A 21,859-nucleotide genomic window follows, 5' to 3' on the forward strand; every position below is an offset into this window, starting at 1 on the left:
AAACACGCGGTAGATGTGGAACTTCTGTGGGCCTTGCGTTAACTCATGGGGCCCCAGTATTGGAAGAAGGATTCTTTAAAAAGATTAATATCGAAATCAGTATTTAAAAAAAAAAAAAGATTTTCATGGCTGACACATAAAAGGATAGGTACAAGATTTAAGAATTCAAATTAAAACGAGATTCGTGATTTGATATTAATTTTGAATTTAAATCCTTTAAAATTGAGATTTGTGATTTTTGTAATTTTTTCAGCTTTTTTAGTAATTTTTTTATTTTACTTTTTTAAAAAATATAAAATCTTCTCTTTTTTATTTTTTATTGATTGAATCTTCTCTTTCTTTATTTTAAAAGTAAATTTTACAGAAATTTACTGATGTTAACTTTAAAGGATTTAAATCATTAGTTTTTTTTTATGAGATCTTTAATTGTCATTCTTTCTAATATTTTTTATTTTGTGAGTTTTTTTTAGTTTTTTAAATGAAAGAAAGATTGAACCGATATTAACCAGTTGAGTGCCAATTTTTTGTCGGTGACTTGGTTTTCAACGGATTTAGCCAATATTGGTTGGTTTTGGGGTAAATTTCAGGGAACATCTCAGGCCATCTGTGAATGGGTCCCGGAAGATGGAAATGATTAGAATAATAATATACATAAAAAAAGATAGGATCTAAGGGGATTCAAAGCTCCGAGAAATGACAGTTTGACAGTAGCTCTGGATTAACGTTGACCCCATATGGCCTCACCCTTTTCTTTTCCTGATCACAAAGAATCAGATCAGACCAAGGTGACAGGGCAGAGCTTAATCAGATGTCATTTTGCCTCAACTTGCACTTTGTGGGGTTCCCCCTCCCTCATAAAGCATCGCAAAAGTTCTCACTTTGAGCAGTTAAAAGCAATGGTTGCTGCTATTACCCGAGTTCAATCAACCAAGTTGGTACAAGGGAAAACGGGTAATTGCAGCTTTGAAATGTTAGGGTTTTCGCAGGAAAATCAAGTGATGGTGGCCCTTGCTAGTATTTTTTTGCAATGTGTAATCATTTCGACATCGAAATTGCATGAAACTGGTAATCCAATCTGTACATGAGGACCTCCACCATCTCCCCCAGGGTACATGATCATCATTATCTAGCCACCACACTGCCACGCCATTCCGAGTTGAGAAACAGTTTTCCTCTCCGTCTACTAGTCTCCGCCTTCTTCCCTAAAGTCAAGAGACCAAAGACTGAACTGAGTAACAGAGCAGAGCATTGTTATGGAGAGATAGAGAGTCAAAGAGGCAATTAACATGTTACACTCAATTCTTATGGCCGGGGAAAAATCCACATTAATTAATCAGAAGCATGTACAGGTCAAAGACTCAAAGTAAGCACAGGTCATATATGATATAACCATAGGCTTGTCAATCACATCCCATCCCTCTCTGGCTGCCACTCTACTTCAAATCCTCTGTAAATTGATCGTTCATCAGCAATGTAGAAGATTTACAGATATAAGCAGCTAGCCAGCTAGCTAGCGAGCGAGGGTCCTCCCTCACCAGCTCAAGTAAGCTTTGTCATAATAAAAAATCAATAATGCGTCCTCGTCTCTCGGCCAGCGAGAGCGTGGTGGCTGGTGACCGGTGAAAGCTGAGGAGGGGCTCCATGTATGGTTGGGAGAATCTTTCTCGCGCCCCTTTCTCACTTTTATGAATGGAGGAGCAACAATGTGGAACGTACAGGCGTGGAAAGATGAGCCCATGTGTGATGCCACCACAGAAAACCTCCCATGACCAGATATGGATGAGTCATGTACAATCCAACTTTAAGTGGTGTCACTGTGAATCATGAATCGGGTAGTGCCAAAAGTGACGAGGATGCTTTGTCTCGGCTTTCCAGCAACGCTCTATGTCTAGAGATATTCTCTTGGCATCCATGGATGCCCCCAGCAATCCTCGTTTCGTGAATCCCACCGCGTATAATCCCTTTTCGCCTCTCCAGCCATTTGGGAATGGCCTCCTCGGAAATCCATCTTCCTCGCTGAACATGTCTCCTTCCTGCCCTCGATCATTGCACATTTCCTTGTTAATATATATATCTGAATCTTTTTCATTCTAAAGAAGAAAGGTTTCTGGTCGTTTACCTTCAGCCAGGAGGGCACGTTACTTTTGTAACCGGTTGCGAGTATGATGGCGTCAAAATTCTCCGTCCTGCCGTCAACAAATTCCACGGCGTGTCGTTTTAGCCGCTTCATGCCTGGACGCACCTAAAATACATCCATTCAATCAGTCAAACGACCAATCCCCTCGGTAACCGGAAAATTAAACACCTTGCCTGGCTGCTAAATAAACGTGGTTGAATTAATGCTCCCTTTTTCGTCCCTTTGCCTTTGGAACAAATCTAATATTTTAACCCCACTAATTTTACGGACGGCTTGATTGAAATTTGAAAACCAGAATGATAAGATGGGAAATCTCACGACAAAAAAAGGGCCGATTTCAATGAACAGGAGATTCATTATTATATTTGATTAGTCTCCCGGTTATACTTCAAATATTGACAGACGCAATAAATAAAATTAAACCGCTGAATAATAATTTTTAAAAAACTAAAACTAAAAGCAAGTTACTGGGGAAGAGGCAGGTGAGAGAGAGGGAGTACCAGAATGTGGCCGGATTTAATGAAGGAGAGAGTGCCGACGTCGAGGACGGGTGTCTTGCCGGAAAGGTTTTTGAGGCGAAGGGGACCCACGGAGGGGCGTTTCAGTCCGAAGCGAGAGGTGTCGCCGAGCATCAACCACGAGACTATCAGTAGAAACGCGTCCACCATCCTCATGGGCACCCACTTCAGCAACCACATCGATAATCCAAACGTCGATTTTCCCAGCAGCTCCCTCGGCAATATGTGCACCTATCAATCAATATATTCGACAATTCCATCATGTCTAGCTCTACAATGGCCATCAATTTCGGAGCTTGAAGCCCACCAGATGACAATGAACATGAAACGGGCTTGTTTTACTTGCTAATTAGAAAAACGTTTTTTAGGACTAACTGACTTGCATGCGGTGTAATTCTCACAGGTCGATCGTGGTGTCAAAACTTTTCCAGAATTATTGCTGAAGGCATGCATTCTTTGCATTTAAAGACACAGGGGGTTTGAGATGATCTTGGGTTTGGGTTTTTGTCCGGAACCACTGCTCCATTCATGATGAAAAGGAGAGTCCGGAATCAATCAAAATGTATTGGGTAATCTGTTGCTCCGTCAGATTTAGCATTTTTCATATTAAATAGCATTTTTCATATTAAACGAAGAATTCCAAAAGTAGATGCACGCAAAACTTTTCTGTTGCTGCAAAGTGCATGTCCAGGAATTCGGAAAAAAGAAAAAAGAAATATTAATTTAAGGATTAAATGGGAAAACAGAAAAAGTGGATTGTTTCTTACTGTATCTTTGACCACAAGAGAAGGAGCAGCATTATAATTGCAGAGGTCCAAGCACACTTCCATGCCGGAATTCCCGCATCCCACCACCAACACTCTCTTCCCTCTGAACTCCTCGCCGCTCTTGTACAAGCTCGTGTGCCTTATATCCCCTCCGAATTCCCCCATTCCTTCTATCTCCGGCACAACCGCCTCCGCATTCTCTCCCGTCGCCACGATCAGCCACCGGCACAAGTACTCCGTCGTCCTCTCCTCCTTGTCCACGGTTTTCACAAGCCAGACCCCAAGCGTGGCGTCGAATTGCGCCTGCCTCACCGTTTCGTTGAACCTCGGCCTGATGTCGAACCTCTCCGCATAGCTCAGCAAGTACTGTATGAACTGCTGCTTCGTCGGGTACGTCGGGAAATTACTGGGAAAACCCATCAATGGAAGCTCGCAGAACTGCTTGGGCAAATGAAGACGAAGGCGATCGTAGGTTTTGTGTTGCCACAGAGAAGCTATGCAGTCGGATCTTTCTAGAATCAAACTCGGCACTCCTCTCTGTCTCAGACAAGCTGCGGTTGCGAGACCAGAAGGCCCTGCCCCAACGATCACCGGACCTGGTACCCACACGCTTCGCCCACGATAAGACAATTTGTTTTCGTTCATTTTCTCAATGAACAACGGATCATTGGCTTGCTTTCCTTCTATTTCTCGCAGGCAATACCCCATGAAGAATGAAAGCTATTAACAAGTCACTGTTAGGCAGAGCCCGGACGACAGTGGAGTATATATGAAGAGAAGAGTGGGGTTGGGGAAATTTGGAGGCGATGAAGAGAATGAATATTGGTTTGTAGGTTGCTCTGTTTCTGTATTGCCAGCTGAATGGAGGAGGTTTAAGCAGAAGGATGAGCACCAAGTACGGGCTAAGGGTGCCTTTTCCCTAATGTCCGTTATACTGTAATGCCTCAATTTATTAATTTTATTTTTTTTTTTTATTATTAACTTTTATATAAAATAAGAGACCTTTAAATATATTAATATTTTAAAATAATAAAACTTTATATTTTTTATAATTTTTTAAAAATATAAGGGTGTATTTGTGATATTTTTTAAAAAATTATAAAAAATATAAATCTTTATTATTTTAAAATATCAAGATATCCAAATTTTTTTATTTTATATAAAATTTAATGATTTAAAAAAATTAAAAATAAAATTAATAAGTTGGGACATTACATTGAAAAAAGTATATTAGAAACCCTTAGCCCCACCAATTACATAAGTTGGGCGTTTTCGACTAAAGGAAAGGAGGGTGGGGCGGGCACATCATTATCATTGTCATTATTATTATTATTATGGAAGTTAAAAATGGTTTAAAAAAGGCTGAATGTGGAGGAATGGAAGATCAAGAGATAATAAAGAGGAGATTTAGAAATGGAAATATTGGGGTTAAATCATGCTGATAGGAATTTATGAATGGTTGACAAATCCGAGAACAAGGATACGAATGACAAGTAAAGGAGACATGCATCATTCCCATAGGGCAATGTGGGGGAGTTGTGGAGTGTGAGTTGAACCCAAGATGCTGTCCTCCCCCCTTAGTGGGATGCATATTTTTATATTCTCGCCTCTACAAAATTTGATTAATCTGCTCGGTTGGATTACTAAATTACTGATTCGGCATGACAAATTACGCATCAAATTTTGACCATGGTTTTTAATTATTAACCCTTGAATTAGTTACCTCAGCTTGCTGCTGAATTTTGATAGGGTTCTGGATTCATTAATTAGTAATTAAAATAATGATGTGTTGAATAGAAAACACATTAAAAGCAGACTTACTAAAAGGTTAAAAAGCTACTGGACATGTTTATAATCATATCGAATATATAATTAATTAATGTGATTGAAATTATACATAAAGAGACTGGGAGCTGCGATCTCCAAAATAAAAGGAGATTCTATATGTAATCATGGGGTTGAGGTAGTAACGAGGCAGATTAGGATGGGCGATATAATCGCGAATCCTTCGAAAATATATATAATAAAAAGAGGTTGAGATGAAACCAAAAAAAGAAAGGCACGCGTTTTGGAAGAGAGGGCGGGAAAAGTCGTTAATTTCATTTTCAACGACAGAGGAGGTTTAGCTGAGAGAAGCTGGAGGATGGCCGACAAGGATTCAAACTTGAAGGGATGCTGAGTGGATAAATCACAATAGATTCCCTCAGATACTCAAATCATGACCGTGTATACCACACTTAGTTCGGTTTAATTTGTTGATCCTTTGGCCTCCGAGATCCTCATGATCTGATACACCGGTGAGTCTGTAAATAGTATCCAGCAAATTATTGTAATTGAATCAACGTATCATAGGATAACATTCAAAATATACAATAGAAAATATAATTGTCGTATTTTAAATATATGGAAATAAAATCATTTATATATAGATGGGTTATATACAGTTCATTAAAAATCATAAGTCTCTGTACTTGGAAACTTTAATCAAGCTGCGCAAAAAATATAATTTAACAAATTATAATTCCCTGTTAAATTTAAAATATTGATTTCGTATTATTTTCTTGGTCCATTTAGTCAATTATTTGATGGAAGTAGCTTCACTCTGCTTAGCACTACAAATCTGGAATAGATTTTGATAGATTTTAAAAATCTTCACTGTTGAAGTTTAATTAATTTGAACTCGATCGTACACAAAAAAGAAAAATTAATTCAAACTGTTCAAAATTGTAGTGAAAATGCAATCAAGAGAAAACATATGAGAGTAATTAACTAGCCAGTCTTGATCATAGTGGAAAGAATTATAGCCACTTAGATAATAGATCACGAGTTTAAATTTGTGTGAATCTAGAGATATATACTTTTAGAAGAGCTGCCCCCAATTCGATATAACAATAATTGAATGAACTAAACTAAACATATTGGACAGAAACCATATCATTAACTCATCAATTTTTAGAATTAATTAAACTAAACTAAACATATTATACTGAGTAAACTAACTAACTATTGTTATCATGGGAGTCTTGGGAGATGCTGTAGACTGTAGTTCTTAGTTAAAATCATAGCGTTCAATCTTCTACGATTTATCCTGATGGTCATTCTATCTCACTTGTTTTAAAATATCCTAATCTATTCAACAGAAAATATAACTTAAATTGATGAATCATATCATGAAAAAATATTATATTCCAGTGAAAAATCTAAAGCCTGGGAGAACATCAAATGAATTTAATTAAGAAATTAAACAATATATTACTTGGTAATTTTTTTTTCATTTTTGATATGTTTAAAACTTGTCAAAGTTATTTCCTTTTATTTTACAAGCATCTTAAATCGTTGAGTTGTTAATTCAGCTCTTACAGAACGCAGGGCGTTATCTATCGATTAATTTCGATTGCGATCAGATTGATGCAAATATTTTAGTTAAAAAATGATAAACGCGAATAGATTTCGTTATATATTTAAGATAATTAGCTAGTATAAAAAGAACATAGATTAAAGTTCATTGGATTAAACTGAGAGAGAAGAGGACCATATTCTTTATTGACTAAAAAAATAAAAATTGAGGAAATACAATATATATGATATTATCACAAAATAGTTATAAATTTTATTCAACAGCAGCAAATTTATTTTTGATTTTCTAATCAATAACTTGGAAAAAAAATGGCCAGAGAGTAATGAAATGGGCACTGACAATGCTAATAGAAGAAACGTAGCTTCCTTTAAATAAGGTTTGAAGTGTGAATTCGGCAGACAAAGCAAGTTATATTAAGAACAAGCTCTGAAATGAGACCAAACAATGCTCAATTTGACTCAGGCTTAAGCTAAAACCAAGAGTATGCTTTTTGGCTAGGAAGGCATGTGAGAAGCGAGGCTCCGAGAAGTACTGAAAATCAAATTAAACCCACCGATAATGCCTAATTAATGTCCACGTCCTAACTTGATCGCTTTGTGTACTTCAAATATGGCGTATTAATTGATTAAACTTCATAATATATCTATATAAATATATATATATATATATATATATAAATTGTTAAAACCAGATCACATGCGAGGCTACTTGTTGTAGGGAATTTCAAGTTATATGCTGTATTTGTGTTATCGAATTTTGCTTTATATGGCTGAAATGTATATTTAGTCTCACGGAATGGGCATTTAATTATTGAACCATTATAGGCAAACCGTACAAAAAGGCATGCGAATAACAAGAATACGCTGTGAATGTCAACAATAAACAATAATTTTATTAAAAAACTGCCCGGGATGGAAAAAAAAATTATCAGTTGTTCATTTTTTTTTTTTAAAAAGGTATAGATGTTGATCCTTAATATACAGAATATTGCTTTAAATAAGTATTCGAGTTATTAACGTTCACTCAAATAGACAAAGAAAATGAAGGTGCAATAATATCACTTAATAGTTGTCAGCTTTTATGTGTCCATGTAACAGCGTACCTTTTTTTTTTTTTTTCCTGGTCAGCGCCATGTAACAGCGTAACGAGAAGATGTATCGTTATCGTTACTGGGACTTCATATCGAATTCACAAAATAAAATTATGTAACCAACGCCTACGCACCATGGCATTTTTCCCCCCGCCAACACTTCACTTTCCAACGGTTGAAAGTGTTACTTTCTCCCTCACTTATATACTCCCTTGATAAAACTAACAAGTTTTACTTGTAAAATTTTTTAAAATAAATATTAGCCCCCACTCAATGTTTTATGTTCAATTTGGACCTCCCCTATTTATTAGCTTCTAGATCGGTCACTAATGACAGCCTAAAGTTAGGAGCTAAATATATAGAATTCAATCAAATATGTGAAGTTCGTTACACATGACATCCATTTGTGCACGATCACTTTTATAATCAATTTCCTGTTCGTCTTATTATCTGTACATATATTTAATATTTTATTTTGTTTAATTATCGAGGCTATAATTAATAAATAGACAGTGCGATTGCATTGGAGGGAAAGAACTAGAAGGCAAAGGCTTAAAGGGGAAGAGAGAGATGAAGGAAGGAGTGGAAGTGAGGAATGCCTCAACATTTATGTAGAAGTGAAATGAAGTTAGTGCAAAAAAAGATGTCATATTGATGAAGCAGGACAAAATGAAAGGTACGGTATATTTCGTTGTCTAAAACTCTCACCGATCTCTATATATCAACAGTATCATGTTACAAGTTTCTAGTTACCTATTATTAAATTGAAGCAAGTGGTCCACCCGTGTATGTGTACGTATGTGTTTATAATCATCAGGCGCATTCATAATCACTAGGTTCATCTAAAAAATTAAGCTCATTTATAGATCATCTGTTCTTTATCTCTAGTACTTCGAAATATACATATTAGTTTATATAATGTCCAATGTATAGTGAAAGCTTTTTTAGAGGTAAAGGGAGGCAGAAGTATGTTTGATTTGATTGAAGCAAAAAAATCGCAAAGTTCGTTTCTTGCATGTGGTATAAAGGTATGTGTTTATATTTTATTGTTTTAATTATTAATAAAACAAGGGATTTATAGTTTATTCTCCAGAGATACGATTACTAAATCCATTATACAGGACATTCGTAGTTAATTACGTTTTAAAGAAAAAAAATAATTCGAACTTTAATTTTTTTTATATTATAGAAAAAGGTGAGTGTTGTTTTAAATTAAACAATAAAGATCGAAATGAAAAAGTAGAATCCATGTTTGAAGCCCATGAAATGGGAACTGGTCCGAAAATAAACCTAGTCTACTAGGCTTTGTGATCCTCTTCCCAAGTTATTTAAATATTTAATCCACTTTTAGTATCGCTGCTTAAAAAGTTGCGCTTATAGATGGGCCCATCAGATATGACTTCCAAAACCCAACCTACCGCCTAGAATTTAGTTAACCGCTGCTCTCTAAGGCGGTCTAATTAAAGACATAAGAATGTGTTTTAACGTTAATATATTAGGGCACCATTATTCTTCAATCCTATCACTTCACCTTTCAATATATATATATATATATATATATTAAAATGATTATTCAAATTTCACAATAGGTCGCAGATACATATGATGATGATGCGTTAGTGCCTGGCCTCCACAAAGATCTGCCAAGCGCATGCTTGTATGTACACACACACACACACAATCTCAATTACAATGATTTTGTGTCTATTCTTTTAAATTTCAACAACAAAATAATTTAGTGCTCTCACTTTTTATCATTCCATATACCAGTGTAGTTTATATTTTATTTTAATTTAATAATAATATAAAATAATTAAGGGATCTGGGATTAGTTCGTTCGTTGGAAAATATATATAATTCAGCAATGAAATGCTAAGTGCATATATCATGTGCTTTAAATTAAATCGATCGCCACCCTCCCCTAATTGTCGTTTTTCTATGGTTTGTGGATATGATATAATCAAGCATTTATCTTGAATTCAGTGGATGATATATGATTATATCCCTACTTATGCTTAATCAATAACAATATTTTTATTTGATGTTTTTTTAATCAATTGCTGTTGGCATGCCATGCCTTGGTGACGTCAAAATTCGTCCGGGGCACAAATCAAATATTTTAATTTCATATTTTTCCTGTAAGAGATTTGAGATCATGTAATAACGCTTCGTCATTATTTCTCAATTAAACACTGCACACGATCGAGTCAGCTTATAATTAATTTCAAGATATTACTTTTTTACGAATCATGTTAACCTGATGAAAAGGATAGCGGCGTAATTAAGCTTATTGAAGCCGGGTCGAAGGAGTAGCAGCTGATCAATAAGGACCTGTCTAAAATGCTTTGAAAATAAAGTACCCACCAAATGTATTTTAAATTGCTGTTCAGTGGGCGAAGCTTGTAATTATGCCTATAATTATAGATTAAATGTATATGATGCTGGAAGTCCTAGTCTCGCGTGCATTCCTGTCTTATCATGTCGTGTAATCATAAACTGGTGGAGGGGTTGACATTGTTAATTAATAAGATTTTGAGATTAATTAATCAAATTGAAGAGAGCCAAATTAAGCATGATGAAACTTTTTTAGGATCCATCCACACCCATCTCCTTAATATCTTAATAATTTGGTGGCAAAACACATAATTAATAACGAAAGCAAAGCATTATAATAGCAGAGCTGAGTGGGGACGCGAGGGAAAAGAAAAATGAAAAAGCTGGAGGTTTTTGGAAGTACCTTAAAAAGTCTTGGGCACTTGAGTGTCATAATATGCTAATTATGTTACAGCTTTGGAAAAATCCAAAAAAATAAAATAAAATTGAAAGTAAACAAACCCTAACCCAAATCATCAAGATCTGTTTTGAAAAAACCTCGTGCCCTTTTGCCTGTTAGGAGAAGTTGTAAAATTCACAATTAACCACCGTACAAATTGTCATTCCTTTAAATACGCAATCCTTCCCTTACTGACATCAATTGAACCCCCCATTCCCTTTTCAATAATTCGGATTGAAGGAAGAAGCAACAAATACCAATAAAAAAAGACAAAAAACCAACCATACACTCACCCGTACCCAAACACTTTTTTTACAATAGGAGAGGAAATTAAAAAGCTAATATTGCAGAATTATATATACGAATATATGCAGAATACCCACAGAAATAAATTAAATTAAAGTATACGCAGCACTCAGAGAAGTAGTCAAGTAACATGTGACAGTCAATGAATTAATCACTACACACGTGAAGAGGGCTTTTCTGATCTTTTGTAATGAACTTTCCATTTGAGTAGAATATATACTAGACGCACACAATTGAATAATTTCTTAGGCCAATGAAGCTGGGCGATGATATATATTGCAGCGCGTACTCTAGCTGGCTGCCCATAAATAAGTTCAAACGAGAGCTTTTTGGGAGCACTTTTACGCAATAAGAGCACTTTATATTCCATCAGGCATCATTCCTCACAACATAATTATATGATGTATCTTCACGATAAGGACGTTTCGAATATATATGAAAAATAAAACCCTCGTTTCTTTTTTTGGCTTTAAAGGAGGAGGAGGATAAACTAAAAATCAAGGGAAAGCGGAGATGAAGGGCTGTTTAAAATTATTTTTATTTTATTATTTTTTATTTTATTATTATGAGAATTGATATTTTGTAAAATATGTTTTGAAAATAAAAAATAATAAAAATGAATGTTTTAATTTTCTCACCTTTATTTGTTCTTCAAACTAATAATTTCATAACACTGAAAAGATATTTTTATTTTTCTGTTTTTTAAAATAATATTTCATTTTTTATTTTTTTTAAATATTTTTAAAAAACACATTGCCAAATAATTTTTTTATTATCTTGTTTTCTATTTTTAGAATAAATTGCCTAACAGTCCCGAAAATTTGGCCAGTGGTGACATTGGCAAGTTATTATAAGGATGACATGACTTTTATGATTAGAATCACTATAATATATAGCTCCACTAGATGTCTGTAAAATCAACTTATTTGAACCACAATGATGTGGCTTGGTGGTTCCTCACCTAGTCCCTTCACTAAGTTGGAGGGATTCAATTGACCAGCCACTTTACCTTTAATTGGGAGGATCCAGTGGCATCTGAATTAGTTTGGGATCACTGATATGCTTGAAAAATGGTTTGCCTTAGGATATTGGATGTTCTAAGTAAAAAAAAAAAAAAGATTAACTTATTGGGGATTGTGGATCATTCTCTCCACTTGTTCTGAAGCTTCTCTCCTTTTCAATAATGCTACTAATACTATTTCATTACGCTCCCCTATCATAATATAAGTTATTTTTTTGAAAAATTTTCTTAATCCCAAATACAGGACATTAGGTAGATATTATATAGTTTTTTTAATTACACTTTGCTTTATCAGTAATTAATGAGAATATTTTGAATATGTTGAATGTTTTATTTATTACACTTAAAGGTTAAATTGAAAATATGTGAAAAAATTTTAAAATTAAGATTTTAAATAATTTTTTATAAGTATAAATAAGTTAACAATAACTTATACTTCTTATGTTTCTTATTTTTAGAGAAACTATCACTTTTTACTTGTATTTTTTTATAAGTAAAATCATCAATTTTAACAAGTATTTATTACACATTTCTTAAATCACCTCTTATAATTTACATTAACTTAAAATAATTAATACATGCTTATATTAATTAACACAGGCATTTTAGTTCACTTTTTTATTTTTAAATATAATTATTGTAGTTAACCAACTCTCTTACATTGTGTAATATAATTTTTTTTCTTGCACTCTCTCTGTTTTTTATTGTTAAAGAAACTATCACTTTTGACTTATTTTTTTTTATAAACAAAATTACTCATTTCAATAAATATTTATTACATATTTTCTAAATCATCACTCATAATTTACAACAATGAAAAACAATTAAATGACCAATGCATGCTTATATTGATTAACAGGAATATTTTAGTCCATTATTTTATTTTCAAATACAATTATTATAATTAATCGACTTTCTTAAATTGCATAATATAGTTTTTTTATTATATATAAAAATAGAGGGAGTATTATGGTTAGGAGGAAGTATGGTATAAGCCTCTCAAACTCAAAAGCTAGATTATTTAACTATCACCAATTATGTCCCTAATTTTGTGTCTAATCAACTTTAATGCTCAGTTACATATGTTCATCGTAACATATAGCGTGGTTAATAATTAGGCGCTTAAAATATCTAAAATGTCTCAACACAAAGTGTATGCTAATTATCCTAATTAAGTCACGTCAATCAAATGATTTCGTGAGAATTAACAATGAGCTTTGTGATTTTTTTTTTACTAAAATAAAACCTAGGTAAACATTATTATTAATTTTTTCAATAACTTGACATGATTTTTTTTTATAACTCTACTACGTGATTATTTTTCTCCGATTTACTCTCACGTAACATGAATTTAAATATTTTTACTTAATTGTAGTCATTAAAAATAGAATAAACTAAACTTGTCCGTAGCAGATGTTCAGATTAAATGTTCTTTCCACCTCGTTTGAAAATTCACAACCGCTTCGACGATGGAAAAAATATTAAAGTAGACATTTTCTGGGGCAATTGGTGAGCTACAATTGAAGAATTTAACGCGAAATAAAAACGATAAAAGTGTAAAAACATCTTTTGACAAATATCTCAACTGTGGAAGAAGAGTTTGCTTTTATTTTACCAATAATGGAAGGGGGAAAAAAATAGTAGATTGAAGCATGCCATGAAATATTTGCGCTAAAACATTAAATGAACTTTGGATAATCACTTGGGATACGTTCATGCATATATGTATAATCAGGTATTGAAAATGACTATCGGCTTGTCCATTACCAATGCTTAATACATGCCTGCTTTCATGCATTAATTTAGCGAGAGCTTGGCATTAGACATAAAAATAATCAATTGATAACGTGATTGAAGATATAAATAATAATATGCTCAAGTTTAATGACAAAAACATATGATTAGATGCAGGGTTTGTTCAAATTTGTCCGATGAATTGAAATAATGCTGCCATGCCTTAGTTATTAGTCTAAAAACTTGTTGGCTTTATGGAACAGGCTACGCTGGACACCAGATTTCCTCTGCCTATCGTCCCACTATTCCTCCAATTCCCAACTGTGTCCACTACATATTTTTTCTTCTATTATTATTGTTGTTGTTATTGTTATTTTCGGGTCAATAAAAATCGCTTTGGCTATGCGCAGTGATGCTCAGGTAAAGATCTTTCTTCTTTCTTCCTAATCCTGAAATGCACTTCCTTATTGGGGAACCATTTAAAAATTAAATCCCTTCTATTAATGATAGAGCTCATCCAAGCCATAACAAGGAACAAAAACGAGCTTTGACATGTGGATACTACTTTTCTATTTCCATTCAAACACACACCGTCGAATTTGTGGACGATGGCAGTCACTTTAGGCACATGCATTTGTCGTCATTGTACTTGTTTATAGCTATGTTTTCTTTAAAAAAAAAAACAATCTAATTCATCAGATTAAGTACGTTAAATTAGTCGCTAAAGATAAGATGAGCGTGGCTAGCTTAACATGCTAAGAAGCCTTGGTCCACGCTACAGGGGACCGAACGAAACGGCCTAACCCATGCATGTGATCTGGGTTGAACAGTGGCTCCAGCAACGAGGACCGAGAAATCTGCGTGTGTGGAATGTGGATGATGCAGGGAGATCTCTCAATCTCAAGAGCTTCGTAATTATAGTATTACTTTTAAGCATTGTCATCATCAATTATGAGTGGCTTAAAAATGAAGTCATGCCGAACAGGACACAAGGGAAGGCAGTGAAAGCATCCGCAAGCGAGTACTCATCCCAAAGACAGATTCTCTCCTGCCCATCAAAACTCATGGCAATATGGTAAGTATCTCAGACATCAAAGCCTACAAAAATATATAATATGATGGCATGTTTATTGTTCAGTATTTCCTCTATCTTAAATTATAAGATAACACTAAAGAAATGTTATTATTCCAAAATATAATATAATTTGATAATAATAAAGTTTTATTAATGATGCTTCTACAATATTGCTCTTCAAGTGGAGAAAGAACCGAAATGATAATCCCTCTCGTATAAAATATAAGCATTTCCCTTCAACTAATCTTAAATCAAAATATAAGCAACTTAATACATGTAAAAAAAATTTCACAATTTACCTCTTATATTTAATAACATAGATATTTTTGTAAATGTATTTCTTAGGTCGCTTTGGTTACTAGAATCAAATGGAATGAAATTAATTAAAAAAATCAAGCCAAAAGTGAAATAAAAATGCCCTTCCTCCTATGGTAAGCATAATAAAACTTAATAATATATGCTATAAATATAGAAATTATCATACCTTCTAAAAATGTCATGAATTATAATTTTCAACCTTGTGAATTAAGTTACCCCTTTCCTTTTTCAATGTACTCACATATTTATTTGATCATCTTATTTTTACCTTTATTTTTTCAATCTATTTAATTCCATTCCATTCCTTTCAACTAAGCAAATGTGACCTTGCTAATCATAGGGTATGTTGATAATTGAGACTAGGGGTTAAAAGAAAAAATAATATATATTTTGATAGGAATGAATAATTTATTGGCTTTTGGATGTTTTTCTTTCAAAAATTTCTTATAATTTGGATTGGAGCTAGGAAGTATCATAGTGTATTGACTAATTGTGTAAAGGTATTTTTAAAATTATGTAGTTTTTTTTTGAAAAAAAAATCTATAAAGTGTTATTATTGTGTTTTGTTATTATATATAATCTTGTCTCAATTTGTTTTATAATTTGTGACAAAAGGAGTAGTTTGAAACAAGAGGAAAAGCAAGTAAAAGAGAGACCTAAAGAAATGACCTATAAAAAGATTCCACTAGCTGGATCCATGTAATTTATGTCACATAATTAGAGATAGGAAACAAACAAGCTTGACTCATATAGGCTTGACCCTTAAAGGCTCAAGCTTATAAACTCAGTTATATCAAAATTTGTCATTTTTTTTAAAACTCAACCCATATTTAAATGGCCCAAAGCCAATTTTCATTTTTTCCAATTTTTAAAAAGTTCAATTATAATATTTTTATATTTTTTTAAAAATATAAGTTATAATGTTCAAAAATTAAAAATAAATCATACATATATATTCTAAAGTTTAAATTCAATTTAAAAATTAAAAAATATTTTATTTTTTATGAAAAAATAAAATAGACATAAAAGGGCCACTTGAGCTTAAACCCATTTTTTCAAAGTTTATTAGGGTTGAGTTTTAAAACTCAATTTTTTTAAAAAAATGTTATTTTTTAGGTCCAAACCCTTATAAAAAAGGTTTAGATGAGTGACTTATTAGGCTCAATCTTTACTCTTGACTCTACGCATGGTACTACTTGATTGCTTGATTTTGTGATTAGGATCAGAAGGATTTTTAGTTCTACCCTAAATTTAAATGGACACATAAGGAAGAGTACTTGACTAGATAGGGTTGTTAAGGAAGTCAAGCCCCTTGAACCCATGTCATGCAGGGAGGACAATGAAAGGGAAAAAAAAATAGACATAAAATTGAGATTGAAGGGTGACTACAACCACAAAAAATTTTGTCCTTTTTACTCCTAAAAAACAAAGAGAAAATATTTGTGCAAAGTTACAAGCCTCCATGGACCTTCAGATTAGTGTGCGAAACTTAAATATAGATCCAAAAGTAGAATAATAACTCAGTCTAGTCGTGAGATGAAAAATAAAATTTTCTCCAAGAAAGCCCAAATAGTGGAATTTCTAAGGGAAAATGACATTTAGAGACCTCACAAAAACATTAATGACAATTATAAATTTTAAATTATTAAAATCTCACTAATAGATACCGAGGAAGCCCAATAGTGGAATTTCTAAGGGAAAATGACCTTTAGAAACCCCATAAAAATATTAATGATAATCACAAATCTTAAATTACTGAAATCTCACTAACAAATGCTTGCAATTTAAAAATATGAATAGTTAGATAGGAAATCAACAAAGTATACTTGAAATTATTTATAATATTAGTTAAAAATTTATTAGAATCAGTTATGTATTTTTTTTTACTATTAATATATGGATAAACCACTTAAAAATTAAAAAAATATATTTAAAATTATTTGTAATATTAGTTGAAAATTTACAAGAGCTAGCTATGAATCACAAGCAATCATTTGTGATTTTTTTATTGTTAATATATACATAAATCACTTAGAAAATATACAAAATATACTTAAGATTGTTTGTAATGTCAATTGAGAATTTACAAGAATTGGTTGTAAATCCCAAACCAATCATTTGAGATTTTTTACTATCCTTTGAAAATCAACAAAATGATACTTGAAAATCTTTGTAGTTTTAGTTGAAAATTAAAAAAAAAATCTTTGTAAATTTTAAGTTAATTAACAAAAGATAATTTATGGTAAGTAATAATTTTGAGTTGTTATTGAGATTTCGATAATTTAAAGTTTGTAGTTATCATTAATATTTTTATAGAGTTCCTAATTGTTATTTTCTTGATTCCTCCTAATATATAAATATCCCCGGCTACCACAAAGTTAAGACCAAGCCGAGCATACATTTTAACTGTGATTCACAGACATAACATTCACTGCTTGACGTCTAATTTACATTAATTGTCGTCCTATACCCATTCACGTATATGTAAATAGTTTAGCTCCAGTTCCTTGTCATATACTGTAATTATATCAGGGAAAATGACAATTGGGGATTCCAAAATAATATTAATAATAATTACAAAATTGAATCATTAAAATTTAAATAATAGACCATAATCCTTACTTACAAGAAATTATCTTTTATTGGTTGGCTTGAAATTCACAATGAATTTTAATAAATTCATAATTAATGCTATAAAGATTCACAACTATGTTTGTTAATTCTCAAGAATATTTAGTAAATTTTTGAAGCAATTTATCTATATATTGATAGCAGAAAAGTCCTAAGTAATTAGTTTGTAATTCACAATTAACTCTTATAAATTTTCAATTAACATTACAAATAACTCTTAAGTATATTTAATTGATTTTTCAAATAGTTTATTTGTATATTAATAACAAAAAATTGAGATTCACAATTGAATTTCATAAATTCTCAATTAATATTATAAATAATTTTAAGTGTATTTAGTAAATTTTCTGACAGAATATTTACATTTTTAATTATAAGTAAAAATTATGGTTTGTTATTGAGATTTTAATAATATAAGATATATCATTATCATTAATATTCTTAGTCATTTTTCCATTATATTATTCTGAAGCTCTTGGGCAAAGAAATATTAAGGGAAAATTAATATTTGAGTCATAAATTTTAATTATCCAATGGCCCCGCAAAATGGATAAATAGTTTTGAAGTTCCAAGACACTTTGGTGTAAATATCTTTTATTGTCTGATTACTGTATTATCCATGATTTGAAAAAAAAAAATTACGTCATAACCCATTCCCACAAGAAAACTTGGCAGCGTTTAATAACAACATTGCAACGGTCAATCAATGAGAACTGCTTCGTTTTCCTTTTTTTAGATAACGTGAAATATAGTAATTAGACCAGGAAAAAAAAAATCACACCAAGATTTCTTGGCATTTTAGAACTATTTTTTTTTATTTTGTGGGACCTTTGGGTAATTGAAACGTAGGGTTCAATAGTGATTTCCCCAAATACTAATAATCCACAACCTCGACTTCTCTTTAGTTCTCATGGAATAATGGGTCATAAAATTTACATGAAAGAGCTACACTTAACATGGAATGAAACGGCATAAAGAAGCTGAGGAAAAAAGAAGGACGAGAGCTGGTTCATAGAAAGAACCATGGAGCAGCTGTCTGAGAGAATTAAATTTAAAACAACAATAACTCATTCAGCAACTTAAATTGCGAGACAAAAGATGCTCTCTAGCATACTCATATAATAAAAACCAACCCCAACAAGTTTCTGCTAACCGTTGCTTCCTTGCATTTGGGCCATGTGTTCGACCAAACAAGCCCTTTTCCCACTTCTAAACGCAAGAGCCATAAATTATGTGAGCGAGGGAGGGAGGGGTAGTTGAAGCTATAACTTCTGACTGATGACTTCTGAGGTCAGTTAATATTGAAGCAACCAGCTTTAAAAACCATTCCCTTTGTAGATTTCTACATAGAGACTTCAAGCCATTTTGCTCTTCATTCCATCTCTCACCCTCATTTTCAGCTTCTCAAGCTGCATCTCTCCAAGCATTTCTTTGAAACTTTGCTTCTCCAATATGGCGTCTCAAATCTTTCCCATCTTTGGTTTTCTCACTGTGAGCTTCCCTTTTCTTTAATTAGTGATCAACGCGTTTATATTTTCCTCTTGCGTGAATCTGTCCTTGACTTGTTTGTGTGTGGAAATTATGCATGCAGCTTGCGATGGTGGCAACTCAAGCTGCTCTGACTCCTGAACTCTACTGGTTGTCCAAGCTTCCCACTACGCCAATGCCAAAGGCTATCACCAATCTCCTGCATCCTGGTTTGTTTGCTTTTGTGTGTTTGCATGTGTGTGTTCAAGGGCACCCTTTTGCAAATTTAATAATCACATTGATACGTTACTTTCAAGTGCTTTCAAAATCTTATCATTATCAACAACTGAGAGTAATCAAAAACACGGGTAAAGCCAGGATTTGGTTATGAAAGAGATCGAGACTAAAAAGCATATATAGATAAAAGTTTGTATGCATTTTTAAAGGTGAAATGGAAAACTTGGGATCATGGCACTTCCCAGTCTTCCCTCCCTCTGCCATTGATTGGGAACAAACTAGATTTGAATATACATGGTATTTTGCTGCTCAGTCCCTATGCATATTTCATTCTAATAGAATAAGTGTGGTACATGTTACTTTAATTGCTTTCAAGCTCTAAAATTATCAACGAAGGAGGACTAATTTGCTGAAGAGCATACATGGAAGGGACTCCTAAATCCTAGTTGATGTACGGAGATAGAAAATGAGAAGAAAATGTAACTGAGAGTTAAATATCTAAATTTATCTGTTAATTAAGCAAAGTTGGGTATATTTGCAGAGTGGAAGGAAGACAAAAGCACCTCAGTGGATGTAGGGAATGGTGGAGTAAACGTTGATACAGGAAAGTCAGGAGCAGGTGGTGGCACCAATGTGGATGTTGGTAAAGGAGGGGTTGCTGTGAATGCAGGACACAAGGGAAAGCCTGTCTATGTTAATGTTGGGCAGCCATTTCAGTACCTTTATGCTGCCACTGAGACTCAGTTGCATCATGATCCAAACGCAGCCTTGTTCTTCATGGAGAAGGACATGTATCCTGGCAAAGAACTGAACTTGCATTTCACCAAGACCACACAAAATGCCATCAAATTCTTGCCCCAACAAGTTTCTAAGAGAATACCCTTTTCATCAAGCAAAATCCCAGAAATATTCACCAAGCTCTCTGTCAAACCTGGGTCCCTGAAGGCTCTGACCATGAAGAATACCATAAAGGAGTGTGAAGTGCCAGGGATTAGAGCTGAGGAAAAGTACTGTGCCACTTCCCTGGAATCCATGGTAGAATTCACAACTTCAAAGCTTGGGAAGAACCTGTGGGCCCTTTCTACAGAGGTTGATGAGAAGGAGACCCACATGCAGAAATACATAATGACAGTTGGAGCGAGGAAGATGAGAGGGCCGAAAGCCATTGTGTGCCATTTAACCAAGTACCCATATGCTGTCTTTTACTGTCACAAAACGGAAGCCACAAGAGCTTATTATGTGCCTCTTGAGAGTGAAGATGGGGGAAGCAAAGTGAAAGCAGTAGCAATCTGCCACACAGACACATCACAGTGGAATCCAAAGCATTTGGCCTTCCAAGTGCTAAAGGTGAAGCCAGGAACTGCTCCAGTTTGCCACTTCCTTCCTGAGGATCATCTAGTGTGGATTCCCAAGTAGATCATGTAAGATGGGACATCCATGAATAACTAGGCGATTGTGGAAACATCAACTCTACAACTCAATCCTTTTACTTGGCTTTATGTCGTTTACCTTTACGCATATTTAGCAGTCTTGTGTATCGTTAGTTTGTAATTGTCATGTATCACATGTGAAATTCTGAATGCTAAGTCTTTGCTTCTCTTACCTTCGAGAATATGATCATTTACATGACTTGGATGAATATCCAATGGAAACTTTCGAGAGTTAAAATCAACGCAGGAAGAAAGTCACTGTTTGCATATCTGGAACTGGAATACCTCTTCGAAATCATCTTGGATCGAATAAATTCATTGATCAATAAATGGCGTCAAATTGGTTCGTTTAGTTAAAAAAGCTGATCAATTAGACGCGACTAGCATTGAGCTCTCAAAATGGGTTAAAAAAAAAAAAGAATCCTTGAAATTGTTAAATAAAGAAGCATCTAAAAATTAGTTTTTTTTTAATTTTAAATATCACTTTACAACATACTCCCTCCATTTTTATTTATACGAAAAATTATCATTTAATCTATTTTTTTATATAAGCAAAATTATATTTTTTGATAACTATTTATTATAAATTTTTTAAATTAACCCTTATAATTTCATCATTTACAATTATAAAAAATAATTAATAAAGACTTGATTAACATAATTAATAAAAGATATTTTAATTCAATTCTTTTATTTTCAAACACAATCAATATAGTTAATCAATTTTTTAAATATATTTTTTTTTCTCACAAATAGAAAGAAGGAATTACTAATTTAACTGTAAAGTAGTTTCCGTTATTATATTTCATAACAGGATTCAATTCTGGTTAAATTACTTAAATCTCGTCTTGTTAATCTGGTTGGAAATTGAAATTTCAATCTACTAGCCTTGAGGTTATATTGCTCTTCGGTCTTGCTACGCAGCTCGTCCGAGATAAAAAGGGGGAAAAAACAAAGCCTTGTTATTTGTTATTTGATTTAAACATAAAACCAAAGG

The 21,859-nt window shown here is 33.1% G+C and overlaps 2 protein-coding genes across 4 annotated transcripts; one reads left to right on the forward strand and one right to left on the reverse strand.

Moving 5' to 3' along the window:
• Positions 1-791: 791 nt before the first annotated feature.
• Positions 792-4,249, reverse strand: LOC129294743 (indole-3-pyruvate monooxygenase YUCCA6-like). 3 transcript variants are annotated; one of them, XR_008589444.1, is made up of 5 exons: positions 3,423-4,249; positions 2,638-2,886; positions 2,120-2,242; positions 1,536-2,033; positions 792-1,202 (listed from the first exon to the last, which is right to left on the reverse strand). XR_008589444.1 is itself a non-coding variant. In XM_054933214.1 (4 exons), exons 1-4 carry the CDS (start codon positions 4,128-4,130, stop codon positions 1,812-1,814), a joined length of 1,302 nt encoding a protein of 433 aa, XP_054789189.1. In that variant the 5' UTR covers positions 4,131-4,249; the 3' UTR covers positions 1,337-1,811. The 3 variants fall into 3 exon arrangements, 1 of the variants encoding a protein (XP_054789189.1); XR_008589443.1 differs by having other exon boundaries at positions 1,391-2,033; XM_054933214.1 differs by lacking the exon at positions 792-1,202 and having other exon boundaries at positions 1,337-2,033.
• A 14,809-nt stretch (positions 4,250-19,058) lies between these two features.
• On the forward strand, positions 19,059-21,034 carry LOC129294675 (BURP domain protein RD22-like). Its single transcript, XM_054933132.1, has 3 exons — positions 19,059-19,219; positions 19,320-19,425; positions 19,974-21,034. The coding sequence occupies exons 1-3, from the start codon at positions 19,181-19,183 to the stop codon at positions 20,846-20,848; spliced, it is 1,020 nt and encodes a 339-aa protein (XP_054789107.1). The 5' UTR covers positions 19,059-19,180; the 3' UTR covers positions 20,849-21,034.
• Positions 21,035-21,859: the final 825 nt, after the last annotated feature.

The sequence above is a fragment of the Prosopis cineraria genome, unplaced genomic scaffold (assembly GCF_029017545.1).
Source record: "Prosopis cineraria cultivar Desert tree isolate PC_DT_omini unplaced genomic scaffold, ASM2901754v1 PC15, whole genome shotgun sequence".
In the NCBI taxonomy this organism is placed as follows: domain Eukaryota; kingdom Viridiplantae; phylum Streptophyta; class Magnoliopsida; order Fabales; family Fabaceae; genus Prosopis; species Prosopis cineraria.

Excerpts from the sequence above, each read along its gene's own strand:
- LOC129294675 (XM_054933132.1), top strand. The coding sequence starts at position 19,181 with ATGGCGTCTCAAATCTTTCCCATCTTTGGTTTTCTCACT. Across the intron at positions 19,220-19,319 it reads CCATCTTTGGTTTTCTCACT|CTTGCGATGGTGGCAACTCA; the intron begins GTGAGCTTCCCT and ends TTATGCATGCAG. Across the intron at positions 19,426-19,973 it reads CACCAATCTCCTGCATCCTG|AGTGGAAGGAAGACAAAAGC; the intron begins GTTTGTTTGCTT and ends GTATATTTGCAG.
- LOC129294743 (XM_054933214.1), bottom strand. The coding sequence starts at position 4,130 with ATGGGGTATTGCCTGCGAGAAATAGAAGGAAAGCAAGCCAATGATCCG. Across the intron at positions 2,243-2,637 it reads TTAAATCCGGCCACATTCTG|GTGCGTCCAGGCATGAAGCG; the intron begins GTACTCCCTCTC and ends GATGTATTTTAG. Across the intron at positions 2,034-2,119 it reads ACGTGCCCTCCTGGCTGAAG|GAAGGAGACATGTTCAGCGA; the intron begins GTAAACGACCAG and ends GATCGAGGGCAG.